The sequence below is a fragment of the Salvelinus sp. IW2-2015 genome, linkage group LG22 (genome assembly GCF_002910315.2).
Source record: "Salvelinus sp. IW2-2015 linkage group LG22, ASM291031v2, whole genome shotgun sequence".
In the NCBI taxonomy this organism is placed as follows: domain Eukaryota; kingdom Metazoa; phylum Chordata; class Actinopteri; order Salmoniformes; family Salmonidae; genus Salvelinus; species Salvelinus sp. IW2-2015.
Window position 1 is genome coordinate 37,050,517 of NC_036862.1, and position 12,198 is coordinate 37,062,714.

Consider the following 12,198-nt stretch of genomic DNA (forward strand, 5'->3'; position numbering starts at 1 on the left):
TTACACTGATTGGCTAGAAGGTGGCGCTATAATGACATTGAAAATGCAGACTTTGATTCATTGTCCCCCACGATGAAATCAGGGAGGGAATGTGGCTCGGTCTCCGTCTTGAATGATGCTTCTTGCCATAGAGATCTGGCATTTACAAAATTACACTGATTGGCTAGATGGTGGCGCTATAATGACATTGAAAATGCAGACTTTGAAAGGTGCGTAACCTTTCAAAGTTTGCATTTTCAATGTCATTATAGCGTATTCCCTTGTATACTTATACTCTTCCCTTATATACGTATTCCCCTCACCCCGTTTGACCTAAAGTCATGAAATTCAGTACATAAGTCCATCTCCTCACAAGGAACAAATTATGCCTCAGGAGACCCATAGTCTGCCATGATGAAATCCATTTTAAGAACAGTTTTTTGTAGAAAACACATCTTCTGGCACCTAATGACCGATCTGCACAACACTTGATATGTGGCATCGATGGACAACGGTCTCTCAATGCAATATTTTCAGACTAGTACCTAAAACAACATGGCCACTATTGACCAATAAACATTCACGTGGCCGTGGTCTGGCACCAATGCATATACATTCATCAAGGATATTCGTATTGGAACACAATTTGGTACAGATGTTGCAAACACTGTCAAGATGCAAAATATGAAAGAACATGCATATCAACCACACGGTGGCGCTATAATGGGCACATGTTTATCTCTTGATCTGTTTGAGTCAGTGCTGAAATTTGACACGCATGCTCAGGGATATGAGTCTAGCTAACCCATGCGAAACTTGGTGAATGATGCATCTTGCCATAGAGATACGATATTGACAAGATTACACTGATTATCCAAAGGGGGGCACAGCATCATTCATGGGGGACTGCATGTTTACTGTTGCCTTTTTTTGTGATCATGGTTAGTGATGCAGTCATACGAGACAACTTACTTACCGTGCTCTCTCTCAAGACTGATTGGAGAGGTCGTGTGGAGGGCTCTGTCCTTTTTCTTTTGATTATTTCTACTTTCACCATGGAGGGCTTAAACAACCTTATTGTTCCCCACGATGAAATCGGAGGGGGGAACTATGCATCTGTCTCCATCTTTTAGTACGTTAGTCACATTCAATATCTCACACCACTGGCCTGATTTTGACGAAACTTGGGTGAATGATGCATCTTGCCATAGAGATCTGGCATTTACAAAATGACACTGATAGGACCAAGGGGGCACTATAGTAATCAACTGAAATTCCAAACTTTGAACAAGCATATCCCTGTCCTGTTTGAGCTCGAATTGTTGTCAATAATTGGCCCGGGTGGGCTGCNCTATAGTAATCAACTGAAATTCCAAACTTTGAACAAGCATATCCCTGTCCTGTTTGAGCTCGAATTGTTGTCAATAATTGGCCCGGGTGGGCTGCGTCATTCGTGGGGGACGACATGTTTACTGTTTTCTTGTTTGTGTAAGTTAGGGCATTATCGGTGTGCCGTTATTCTGTGTGTAAGGTCAGTGTTCCTCTAAGCCCACCAAGCTATGAAATAACTGCCTTGTCGTGTTCCCCTTACAATAATACTGGATTCTTTATTTTACTGTAGAATATGAATGCACTGCTTCCATAATGTCTGCTATGTGATGAATCGTGTTTGGGTATGTTTTTCTGTTCTATGTTAGTCTCCATAACCCTCTCCTCTCCCTGTTTGTTCAGGCTCCAGGTCAAACAGAGGAGGACCAGGAAGTACTTCTCTTCAGAACAGACCAATCGGGTCGCGCCTGGCCGGTTAATGCCTCTTCGGAACCCCAGGAGCCCAGAGGAGGACGTAGGAAAAAGAAGGCGGTGAGCAGTGTGTGTTATGATAGGTTGTGTGAGATGAGGTCACGGTGTCTGGACTTGCCTGGGAGTAAAGAGGTGTATCCCAAATTGATTTTGCCCCATCAACAATACAATCTACCTCTCAGATGAACTGTGCTRATGTAAACAGTTCTGAAGTATATTCTCTATTGGTTACGGATGGGGAKAGAGTGATATTTTCAGAATTGTAATGGTGTCTCTCTCCCCTGGTCAGATTGAGACCCACAGGGATGGGGAGCGTATGAGATACTTCCAGGATGATGACAGTGTGGGTCTTCATGAGATGGTCCGCAGGGAGAAGATGAGCTCTGCAGAGGACCAGAATTCCCTCTACGCACGCATGMCTGGCAAGGTACGCTGCATTCGCTACAAACAACCTGTCCTGTCTGTAAAATGTAAATGTGCTCATCCAATACACCAATCTGGCAACCTAGAACACCATGGAGTTTTGGACCATTTTTAATTTCTTTGGTCTTAATTGGCGTTTGAGGTCATTTGGAGTCCATACTGCAGAACCACTWGCAGGGTAGACTTTGTTCCCCTGTCAAGACTGGCATTGCTCTGTCAGTGACCAATTCCTGGTTTTCTGGGTTAAGTAACCCTCGGTTACAGCAGAACACCGTAGTGGGTAGCTACTCAATCAGTGACGAGGAGGGAACTACTCGTTATCCTAGCATCTGTAAAAAAAAAAATATATAAACAGTTTTATACAATTCTTGTATATATTGTTTTTAAACTTTCCCCTCCCCCCTATCTCTGTAATTAAACCAATAAAATGTAGAATTCCAGTTAGGCAGCAGTGAGCTCCCTTCTCCTACTCAAGAGGTGGAGAGCYTTGTAGGGCAGCCTCAGTGTCTGTCTGCAGGGCGAGGAGACCGTTTGCGCACGTTGTCAGGAGGATGTCAGGACTGGGTGCAGGGATCACTGAGGTCCAGCTGTTGTCAAGTTAAACGTTGTCCTCAAGCAGTGTCCTCCTATGTGATAGAACTGGATGCCGTCAAGTCTTCTGAGTACTGACCAGCACCGAGACCTCCAGGCCACAGGAGGTTGGTGACAGCTTCATTGGGGAGGACGTATTCATTGTAATGGCTGGAGCAYAAAAAGTGCAATGGTATCAAATACATCAAACGCATGGTTTCCAAGTGTTTAATTKCATTAGCTCCGTTCCYGCATTATTATGAGCCGTCCTCCAGTCAGCAGCCTCCTGTGATTCAGGCACTGTGTTGTTGGCCTCCTGACTACCCACGTATAACTATTTTAACTGTCAGCAATAGACACCCACTTCCCCAGATACTCATTGAGGTTGCGCAGCTTCAGTGGTCTCAGGAGATCCTCARAGGTTAGAGTGACTGCCTGGGAGCCCCCCACTGAGAGAAGCCACAGGACAACAGTGACACACACACCGCCAGCATCACTATAACTCCTCAATATGTCCTCCCTGTGTTTCTGTACAGTAAGTCTCACTCTGCCTGTTGATCAACATCAAAATGGTATTTGTAACATGCGCCGAATACAACAGGTGTAGACCTTAAGTGAAATGCTTACTTACAAGCCCTTAACCAACAATGCAGTTTTAAGAAAAATACTCAAAAAAACTAATAATAAAGTAACAAATAATAAAAGAGCAGAGTAAAATAACAATAACGAGGCTATATACAGTGGGTTCGAACCTGTACAGAGTCAATGTGCAGGGGCACGGTTAGTCGAGGTAATTGAGGTAGTATAAACATGTGGGTGGAGTTATTAAAGTGACTTATGCTTATGCAAGAGAGAGTAGCAGCAGTGTAAAAAAGGGGGGGGGGGGCAGTGCAAGTAGTCGGGTAGCCATTAGATCTGCATTGCTTGCTGTTTGGGGTTTTAGGCTGGGTTTCTGTACAGCACTTCGAGATATTACGATGTACGAAGGGCTATATAAAATAACTTGATTGATTGATTAGATTAGATATTCAGTAGTCTTATGGCTTGGGGTAGAAGCTGTTCAGAAGCCTCTTGGACTTAGACTTGGCACTCCGGTACCACTTGCCGTGCGTTAGCAGAGAAAACAGTCTGACTAGGGTGGCTGGAGTCTTTGACAATTTTTTGGGCCTTCCTCTGACACCGCCTGGTATAGAGGTCTTGGATTGCAGGAAGCTTGGCCTCAGTGATGTACTAGGCCGACACACTACCCTCTGTAGTGTCTTGCGGTCGTGGCCGAGCAGTTGCCATACCAGGCAGTGATGCAACCAGTCATGATGCTCTCGATGGTGCGCTGTAGAGCCTTTTGAGGATCGGAGGACCCATGCCATCTTTCAGTTCCTGAGGGGAAAAGGTTTTGTTGTGCCCACTTCACAGCTGTCTTGGTGTGCTTGGACCATGTTAGTTGTTGGCGATATGGTCACCAAGGACTATAGCTCTTAACCTTCTCCACTGCAGCCCCGTAGATGAGAATGGGGGCGTGCTCGGCCCTCCTTTTCCTGTAGTCCACAATTATCTCCTTGGTCATGTTGAGGGAGAGGTTGTTGTCATGGCACCACACTGCCAGTTTCTGACCTCCCTACAGCTGTCTGTTCATTGTTGGTGACAGGCCTACCACTGTTGTGTCATCGGCAAACAAAATTATGGTTTTGGAGTTGTGCCTGGCCGTGCAGTCTGAGTGAACATGAAGTACAGGAGGGATGAGCACGCACCCTGAGAGGCCCGTGTTAAGGATCAGCATGGGATGTGTTGTTACCTACTTACCACCTGGGGGCGGCCGTCAGGAAGTCCAGATCCAGTTGCAGAGGGTGGTGTTTAGTTCAGGGACCCTAGCTTAGTGATGAGCTTTGAGGCACTATGGTGTTGAACGCTGAGAGGGGAGAGGGGAGAGGGGAGGGAGGAGGGAGGGGAGGGATGGAGAGGGAGGGAGGATGGAGAGGTGAAAGGAGGGAGGGATGGGGTGGTGAAAGGGGGAAGAAGATGGGGGAGAGATGTGGAGGGAGGGAGACAGGGGATGGGGAGAGGGAGACAGGGGCTGGGAGGGATGGATGGGAGGGATGATGGATGGATGATTGGGGAGGGAGGGATGGATGGATGGATGGATGATTGGGGAGGGAGGGATGGAGAGGTGAAAGGGGGGAGAAGATGGGGGGTGGGGAGAGGGAGGTATGGGAGGGAGGGAGAGAGGGAGATGGGGATGGGGAGGGAGACATGGGGAGAGGGAGACAGGGGGATGGGAGAGAGAGATGGGAGAGATGGAAAGGGATGGAGGGAGAGAGAGATGGAGGGGGAGAAGAGGGGAATGGAGACGGAGAGGGGGCAAGATGGTGATGGGGAGACAGGGGGAGGGAGAGAGAGGGAGGGAGACGGGGATGGGAGGGAGGGAGGGGGAGAGATGGGGAGGGAGGGAGACGGGATGGGGAGGGAGGGAGGGGAGAGATGGGGATGGAAGGGATAGACGGAGGGAGGGTGGAGAGGGGCGAGATGTGGATGGGGATGGAGGGAGACGGGGGTTGGAGAGAGGGAGACGGTGGGGTGGAGAGAGGGAGATGTGGAGGGAGAGGGGAGATTGGATAGAGAGGGGATGGGGAGATATGGAGGAGGGAGAGAGAGGGAGGATGGTGAGGAGAGATGGAGGAGGATGGATGGAGGGGAGGGAAGATATGGAGGAGGGAGAGATATGAGGAGGGAGAGATATGGAGGGAGGGAGAGATGTTGAGGAGATTGAGATGGATATGGAGAGATGGGGATGAGAGGGAGGGATGGGGGAGAGATGGGATGGATGGAGGGAGGGAGAGATGTTGAGGGGAGAGATGGGGATAGAGATGGATATGGAGAGATGGGATGAGAGGGAGGGATGGGGAGAGGGAGGATGGGGGAGAGGGAGAGATGGGGAGAATTTCGATGGAGAGATGGGGATGAGGAGGAGAGTGGGGATGGAGAGATTTCAATGGAGAGATGGGGGAGAGTGGGGATGAGATAGGGATGAGATGGATGGGAGAGATGGAGATAGGGATGGATGAGAGGGAGGGATGGAGAGGGGGTGATGGAGGGAGAGAGTGCGCATTATTAATAAACCCTTGGAGACATCGGAGTTGCCATGGCGATTCAAAATGAAAGCGACAAAGTCCTTTTTAGTCTCTGTGGGTGTATCATTAGCACCACACACACCTCTCTTAAGCAGAGACTCTATAAATACTAACTATAGTTACATGAATAGTGACTATAAATACGTTACATGATAGTATATAATAGTCCATGACATAGTGACTATAAATACTACTATAGTTACCATGACATAGTGACTATAAATCTACTACAGTTACATGACATAGTGACTATAAATATTATGCATGACATAGTGACTATAAATACTACTATAGTTACCATGGCATAGTGATATAAATACTACTAGTTCCATGACATAGTGACTATAAATTAACTTGTTACATGCATAGTGACTATAAATACTACTAGTTCCATGACATAGTGACTTAAATAGTTACCATGACATAGTGACTATAAATACTACTATAGTTTCACATGAACATAGTGACTATAATACTATAAAGTTACCATGACATAGTGACTATAAAATAGTTACCAATGAATAGTGACTATAAATACTACTACAGTTACCATGAAATAGTGACTATAATACTACTAAGTACCATGACATAGTGACTTAAATATTACCATGACATAGTGACTAAATAGTTACCATGACATAGTGACTATAAATAGTTACCATGACATAGTGACTATAATAACTACTACAGTTACCATGACATAGTGACTATAAATAGTTACATGACATAGTGACTATAAATATACTACAGTTACATGATAGTGCATAAATACTACTACAGTTACCATAACATAGTGACTATAAATAGTTACCATGACATAGTGACTATAATATACTACAGTTACCATGACATAGTGACTATAAATACTACTACAGTTACCATGACATAGTGACTATAAATACTACTACAGTTACCATGACATAGTGACTATAATACTACATCTAATCATTTTTATATTTATAATGTGCATGGAGAGAAAGTCATTGTTCAACACACTACCCTGGTCCTTATGGCTTTAACACTGTCCCTGTTTACTCTCATCACCCTGGTCCTTATGCTTTAACACTGTCCTGTTTACTCCTCATCCACCACCTGGTCTTATGCTTTAACACTGTCCCTGTTTACTCCTCATCCACACCCTGGTCCTTATGGCTTTAACACTGTCCCTGTTTACTCCTCATCCACACCCTGGTCTTATGGCTTTAACACTGTCCTGTTTACTCCTCATCCACCACCCTGGTCCTTTGGCTTTAACACTGTCCTGTTTACTCCTCATCCACCACCCTGGTCTTATGGCTTTAACACTGTCCCTGTTTACTCCTCATCCACCACCCTGGTCCTTATGGCTTTAACACTGTCCCTGTTTACTCCTCATCCCACACCCTGGTTTATGCTTTAACACTGTCTGTTTACTCCTCATCTACCACCCTGGTCCTTATGGCTTTAACACTGTCCCTGTTTACTCATCATCCACACCTGGTCCTTATGGCTTTAACACTGTCCCTGTTTACTTCATCCACCACCCTGTCCTTATGGCTTTAACACTGTCCCTGTTTACTCTCATCACCACCTGATCTTATGGCTTTAACACTGTCCCGTTTACTCCTCATCCCCACCCTGGTCCTTATGGCTTTAACACTGTCCCTGTTTACTCATCATCCACCACCCTGGTCCTTATGGCTTTAACACTGTCCCTGTTTACTCCTCATCCCCACCTGTCTTATGGCTTTAACACTGTCCCTGTTTATCTCTCATCACCACCTGGTCCTTATGGCTTTAACACTGTCCCTGTTTACTCCTCATCCACACCCTGGTCTTATGCTTTAACACTGTCCCTGTTTACTCCTCATCCACCACCCTGGTCCTTATGGCTTTAACACTGTCCTGTTTACTCCTCATCCACCACCCTGATCCTTATGGCTTTAACACTGTCCCTGTTTATCCTCATCCCATCCTGGTCCTTTTGGCTTTAACACTGTCCTGTTTACTCCTATCCACATCCTGGTCCTTATGGCTTTAACACTGTCCTGTTTACTCCTCATCCACCACCCTGGTCCTATGGCTTTAACACTGTCCCTGTTTACTCCTCATCCACCACCTGGTCCTTTTTGGCTTTAACACTGTCCCTGTTTACTCATCATCCACCACCCTGGTCCTTATGGCTTTAACACGTCCTGTTTACGCCTCATCCCACCCTGGTCCTTATGGCTTTTACACTGTCCTGTTTACTCCTCATCCACTACCCCGGTCCTTTTGGCTTTAACACTGTCTGTTTACTCTCATCACCACCTGGTCCTTTGGCTTTAACACTGTCCCTGTTTACTCCTCATCCACACCTGGTCTTATGGCTTAACCAGTAATAGCTCTGGTCTTAAATGGTCTTAAAATGTTGTACATCTTGTATCAACGTTTGTCTGTGTTTAGTTTTCTTACCACATGCAAATATATATTTTCAGCAGCTGGATGCATCTACACTATGCCTAAATCCTAGACTGGTATTTCTGATGTTTCAATGGTGCAGGGTAGGATAGCTAGTCTTTAATGGGCCAGGTAGGATAGTAGTTTTAATGGTGCTAGGGTAGGATAGTAGTCTTTAATGGGCAGGTAAGATAGCTAGTCTTTAATTGGGCCAGGGTAGGACAGCTAGTGTTAATGGGCCAGGGTAGGACAGCTAGTTGTTAATGGGGCAGGGTAGGATAGCTAGTCTTTAATGGGCCAGGGTAGGATAGCTAGTCTTAATGGGCCAGGGTAGGATAGCTAGTCATTAATGGGCCAGGTAGGATAGCTTGTCTTTTAATGGGGCATGGTAGTAGTAGTCGTTAATGGCAGGGTAGGTAGCTAGTCGTTAATGGGGCCAGAGGGTAGTGATAGTAGTCGTTAATGGGGCCAGGGTAGGATAGCTAGTTGTTAATGTGGCCAGGGTAGGATAGTGTCGTTAATGGGGCCAGGGTAGGATAGCTAGTCTTTAATGGGGCCAGGGTAGGATAGCTAGTCTTTTATACGCTGCTGTATTTTCTTTCCTATACCTTCTATGTCGTAACAGGTCGGATTCCAGAAGCATTTGCAGTTTGCACTTTCTTGGTTCCCTGTTCCACCATTGTTGCTCAATCTAAACAAGGCAAAGTCCCATTCAGGGAGTAGGGTACATGTGTGGCCCAGGTAGAAGTTGTCTAAAATTCCAGCATTGAGGTGTGGCAATTAACCACGTGTGTGTGTGTGTGTGTGTGTGTGTAATTGATTCATTATCCACCGAGTGAAGGCTGGCAATATAAGCCCCACACTGGCCCAGCACACATAGTCAAACATGCACTTATCACGCCTTAGTATCTGTAAGTGGCTTTAGCTGGAGCGAGTGTCTCCCCTTTGCTCTGTCTCAGAGAGAAAGAGGAAATTAGTGCTGGAATTAGAGTAGAGCAATTGGAGCTAATATTAGATCAGCCTTTTGTTCCTCTTCTAGAGTCTTCCCTCCTGAAGGGAGGCACTGGTAGAGGTGTGGTATGGGTGATGCAGTTCTGACTACCCAATGAGTTGTTGGGTTTTCATGGGTGATAAGGTGATGGACTGCACACACCATGCTCACACACATACAATAGACTAGTTGGACATMTTGTACACACACCTAGGCCTGCTTTCACACAGACCCAGACCTGTCAATCAGTCAGGACAGGGTGTGGAGACACGACATCCCCACGGCTCACCCMGTGTCCATGGAGACGCCTCTGTCACTGCCATAAAAACAAAATCCTAGAAGCAACACTTAGTTGTGACAACTGAACCAACACAAACAACTTTTCAAAGCACCCTCCTATCTTGTTTCTGTGTGCGATGTGAATAGTGGGAATATTCGCCCGCTGTTCAATGCTCCCTCGTGTGATGTTTATTCAGCTACAGCAATGACGTCTGTTAACTGACCCGGCTACAGCAATATGGATTTGTATTGATAGACTGATTGATTAGCCCTTTGGGTCTCTCTCTCTCTCTCTCTCTCTCTCTGTGTGTCGGGTGTGTGGTGTGTGTTGAAAACGGAACTCAAGGCCATGCACCGACTCATGGGGAAATCACTATGATAAGTAAATAATCACCCTTTAGGCAAACAGTGAGCAAACAAACACATTTCTCTCTCTCCCTCAGATGATGGGGAAGACAGACGACGACAACTACACCCTGGATGACATGTTTGTTTCCAGCGTGGCTCAGAGAGAGGGCGAGGGGCGAGACGAGGAGAGGATGAGGAGCAGAGCCATAGCGGAGGCACGGCGACTGGCCGTTACCATGGAGAAATGCCGTCACTGCTTCAGCAGACTGAGCTCCAGAAACCTGCTAATCGCATACGGAAAAGGTGAGGAAGGAGGGTTTGGCATTGGGGTTGTGTGGTGTCAGATTGGGGTGTGTCTTGTTCTTGAACTGGTGGTGTGTTCCGCAGGATGTATTTGAGTGCCTGGAGGTGTGATCCTCATGTTCTTGTGGACTGGTTGTGTGTCGTCGAGGTGTATCTGGCGGCCTGTGGAGGTGTGTCTCTGTTTTGAATCTGGTGTGTGCTCCGCGGTGGGTATTGAGCCTGCTGGAGGTGAGCTCTGTTCTTTGACTGGTGTGTGTCTGGGCAGGTGTATATGAGCTGTGGAGTGTGTCTCTGTTTTTGACTGGTGTGGTGTTCGCAGGTGTATCTGAGCCTGCTGGAGGTGTGTCTTGTTTTTGATGGTTGTGGTTCCGCAGGTGATCTGGCCTGGCCTGGAGGTTGTGTCTCTGTTTCTTTGACTGGTGTGGTGTCTCAGCAGGTGTATTGAGCTGCTGGAGGTGTGTCTCTGTTTTTTGATGGTGTGTGTCTCGCAGGTGTTCTGAGCTGCCTGAGTGTGTTCTGTTCTTTGACTGGTGTGTGTCTCCGCAGGTGTATCTGAGCCTGCCTGGAGGTGTGTCTCTGACAGAGGGTCACTGTCTGATCACTCCACTGCAACACCACTGCTCTGCCACTGGATTGGACGAGGACGTGTGGACCGAGATCCAGGTCAGCCAATCAAAAACTCTACTACAGCCTAGACATGCCCTCCCACCTTTGGGATTTTCACTGATTGGTCTAGAAGGCAGAGATTGGAGTTTGTGTGTTTGTCCTGTGTGCAGGTGTTCCGCAGGGCGCTGGTGCAGATGTTTGAGTCTCAGGATCAGGACTGTGTGTTTATGGAGACCCACATGAACCCAAAGAGACGCCAGCACATGGTCCTGGAGTGTATCCCTCTACCCAGAGAACTGGGAGACATGGCTCCTATCTACTTTAAGGTATGTGTGTGTGTGTGTCCTATAGAAACCATCTATAACATAGATGAGCTGTCTGGGTTAATACTGTGTGTGTCCTACAGAAAGCCATCATGGAATGTGATGAGGAGTGGGCCATGAATAAGAAGGTTGTGGATCTCTCCTCCAAAGACATCCGCCACGCTGTGAGTTATACCTCCATCTTCTCTTTCCTTCTTCCTCACTCCTGAACTGTTTTCATCCCTCTTTCCCCCTCTCTGTCCCTCCCTCCCTGCATGCCTCCCTCCCTCCACCAAGCTCCAGGACCAGGTGCCTGTCCCTGCCCCCGAGAGAGGGTTTTTAGAGGGGTGTATTCTGTGAGTATGTGTATGACGGTGTGTTCTCTCTGTGCCAGGTGCCGCGGGGTCTGCCATATTTCTCAGTAGACTTTGGTCTTCAGGGGGGCTTTGCTCACGTCATTGAAAACGAACTCAAGTTCCCCCACTACTTTGGCAAGGTCAGTGAATTACAACCTCTATGGGGTGCTTTTACTGTCCGCTGTATCACTCTAAACCTTCTCCCTCCTTTCCCCATCCTTCTCCTCTTCCCTCCTTCCCTCCTCTCCTTCTCTCCCACTCCTCTCCCCTCTCTTCAGGAGATAGTTGGGGGGATGTTGGACGTGGAGCCGAGGATATGGAGGAAGTCCATCAGAGAGAACTTTGACGACCAGCGGAAGAAAGTCCTTGAGTTCTCCCAGTGGTGGAAACCCTTTGACTGCAACAAGACGGACAGCTGAACCAACCAWCCAACACATCTCAATAATCCCCTAGCCCCTGCAAATATACAGTAGATGTAACTGCAAGCCATATGGCGTTAGCCCCGCCTTGTCTTCTGAGATGAAGAATCTGTCTGCTTTATAATCCTCTGATCCTGTCAACACATTGTTTTACTCTGAGATTATTCTGATTAAATATGGGCAGAAGGCCATAAAATAACTGTTTTAAAAGCTGATGTACAATTGTTGTGTATGTTGGGATARGTTGTTTTACCCTCTTAAAAAMAAATGATTATGATG

At 46.8% G+C, this 12,198-nt stretch overlaps 1 protein-coding gene across 1 annotated transcript in view; it reads left to right on the forward strand.

Moving 5' to 3' along the window:
- Nucleotides 1–12,198, forward strand: part of cwf19l2 (CWF19 like cell cycle control factor 2) — a 50,892-nt gene extending 38,694 nt beyond the window's left edge. The window contains 8 exon segments of the mRNA XM_070433891.1: nucleotides 1,727–1,839; nucleotides 2,069–2,206; nucleotides 10,029–10,262; nucleotides 10,783–10,899; nucleotides 11,013–11,168; nucleotides 11,249–11,329; nucleotides 11,539–11,640; nucleotides 11,779–12,198. Coding sequence (XP_070289992.1) covers nucleotides 1,727–1,839; nucleotides 2,069–2,206; nucleotides 10,029–10,262; nucleotides 10,783–10,899; nucleotides 11,013–11,168; nucleotides 11,249–11,329; nucleotides 11,539–11,640; nucleotides 11,779–11,919 — 1,082 coding nt within the window. The 3' untranslated portion in view covers nucleotides 11,920–12,198.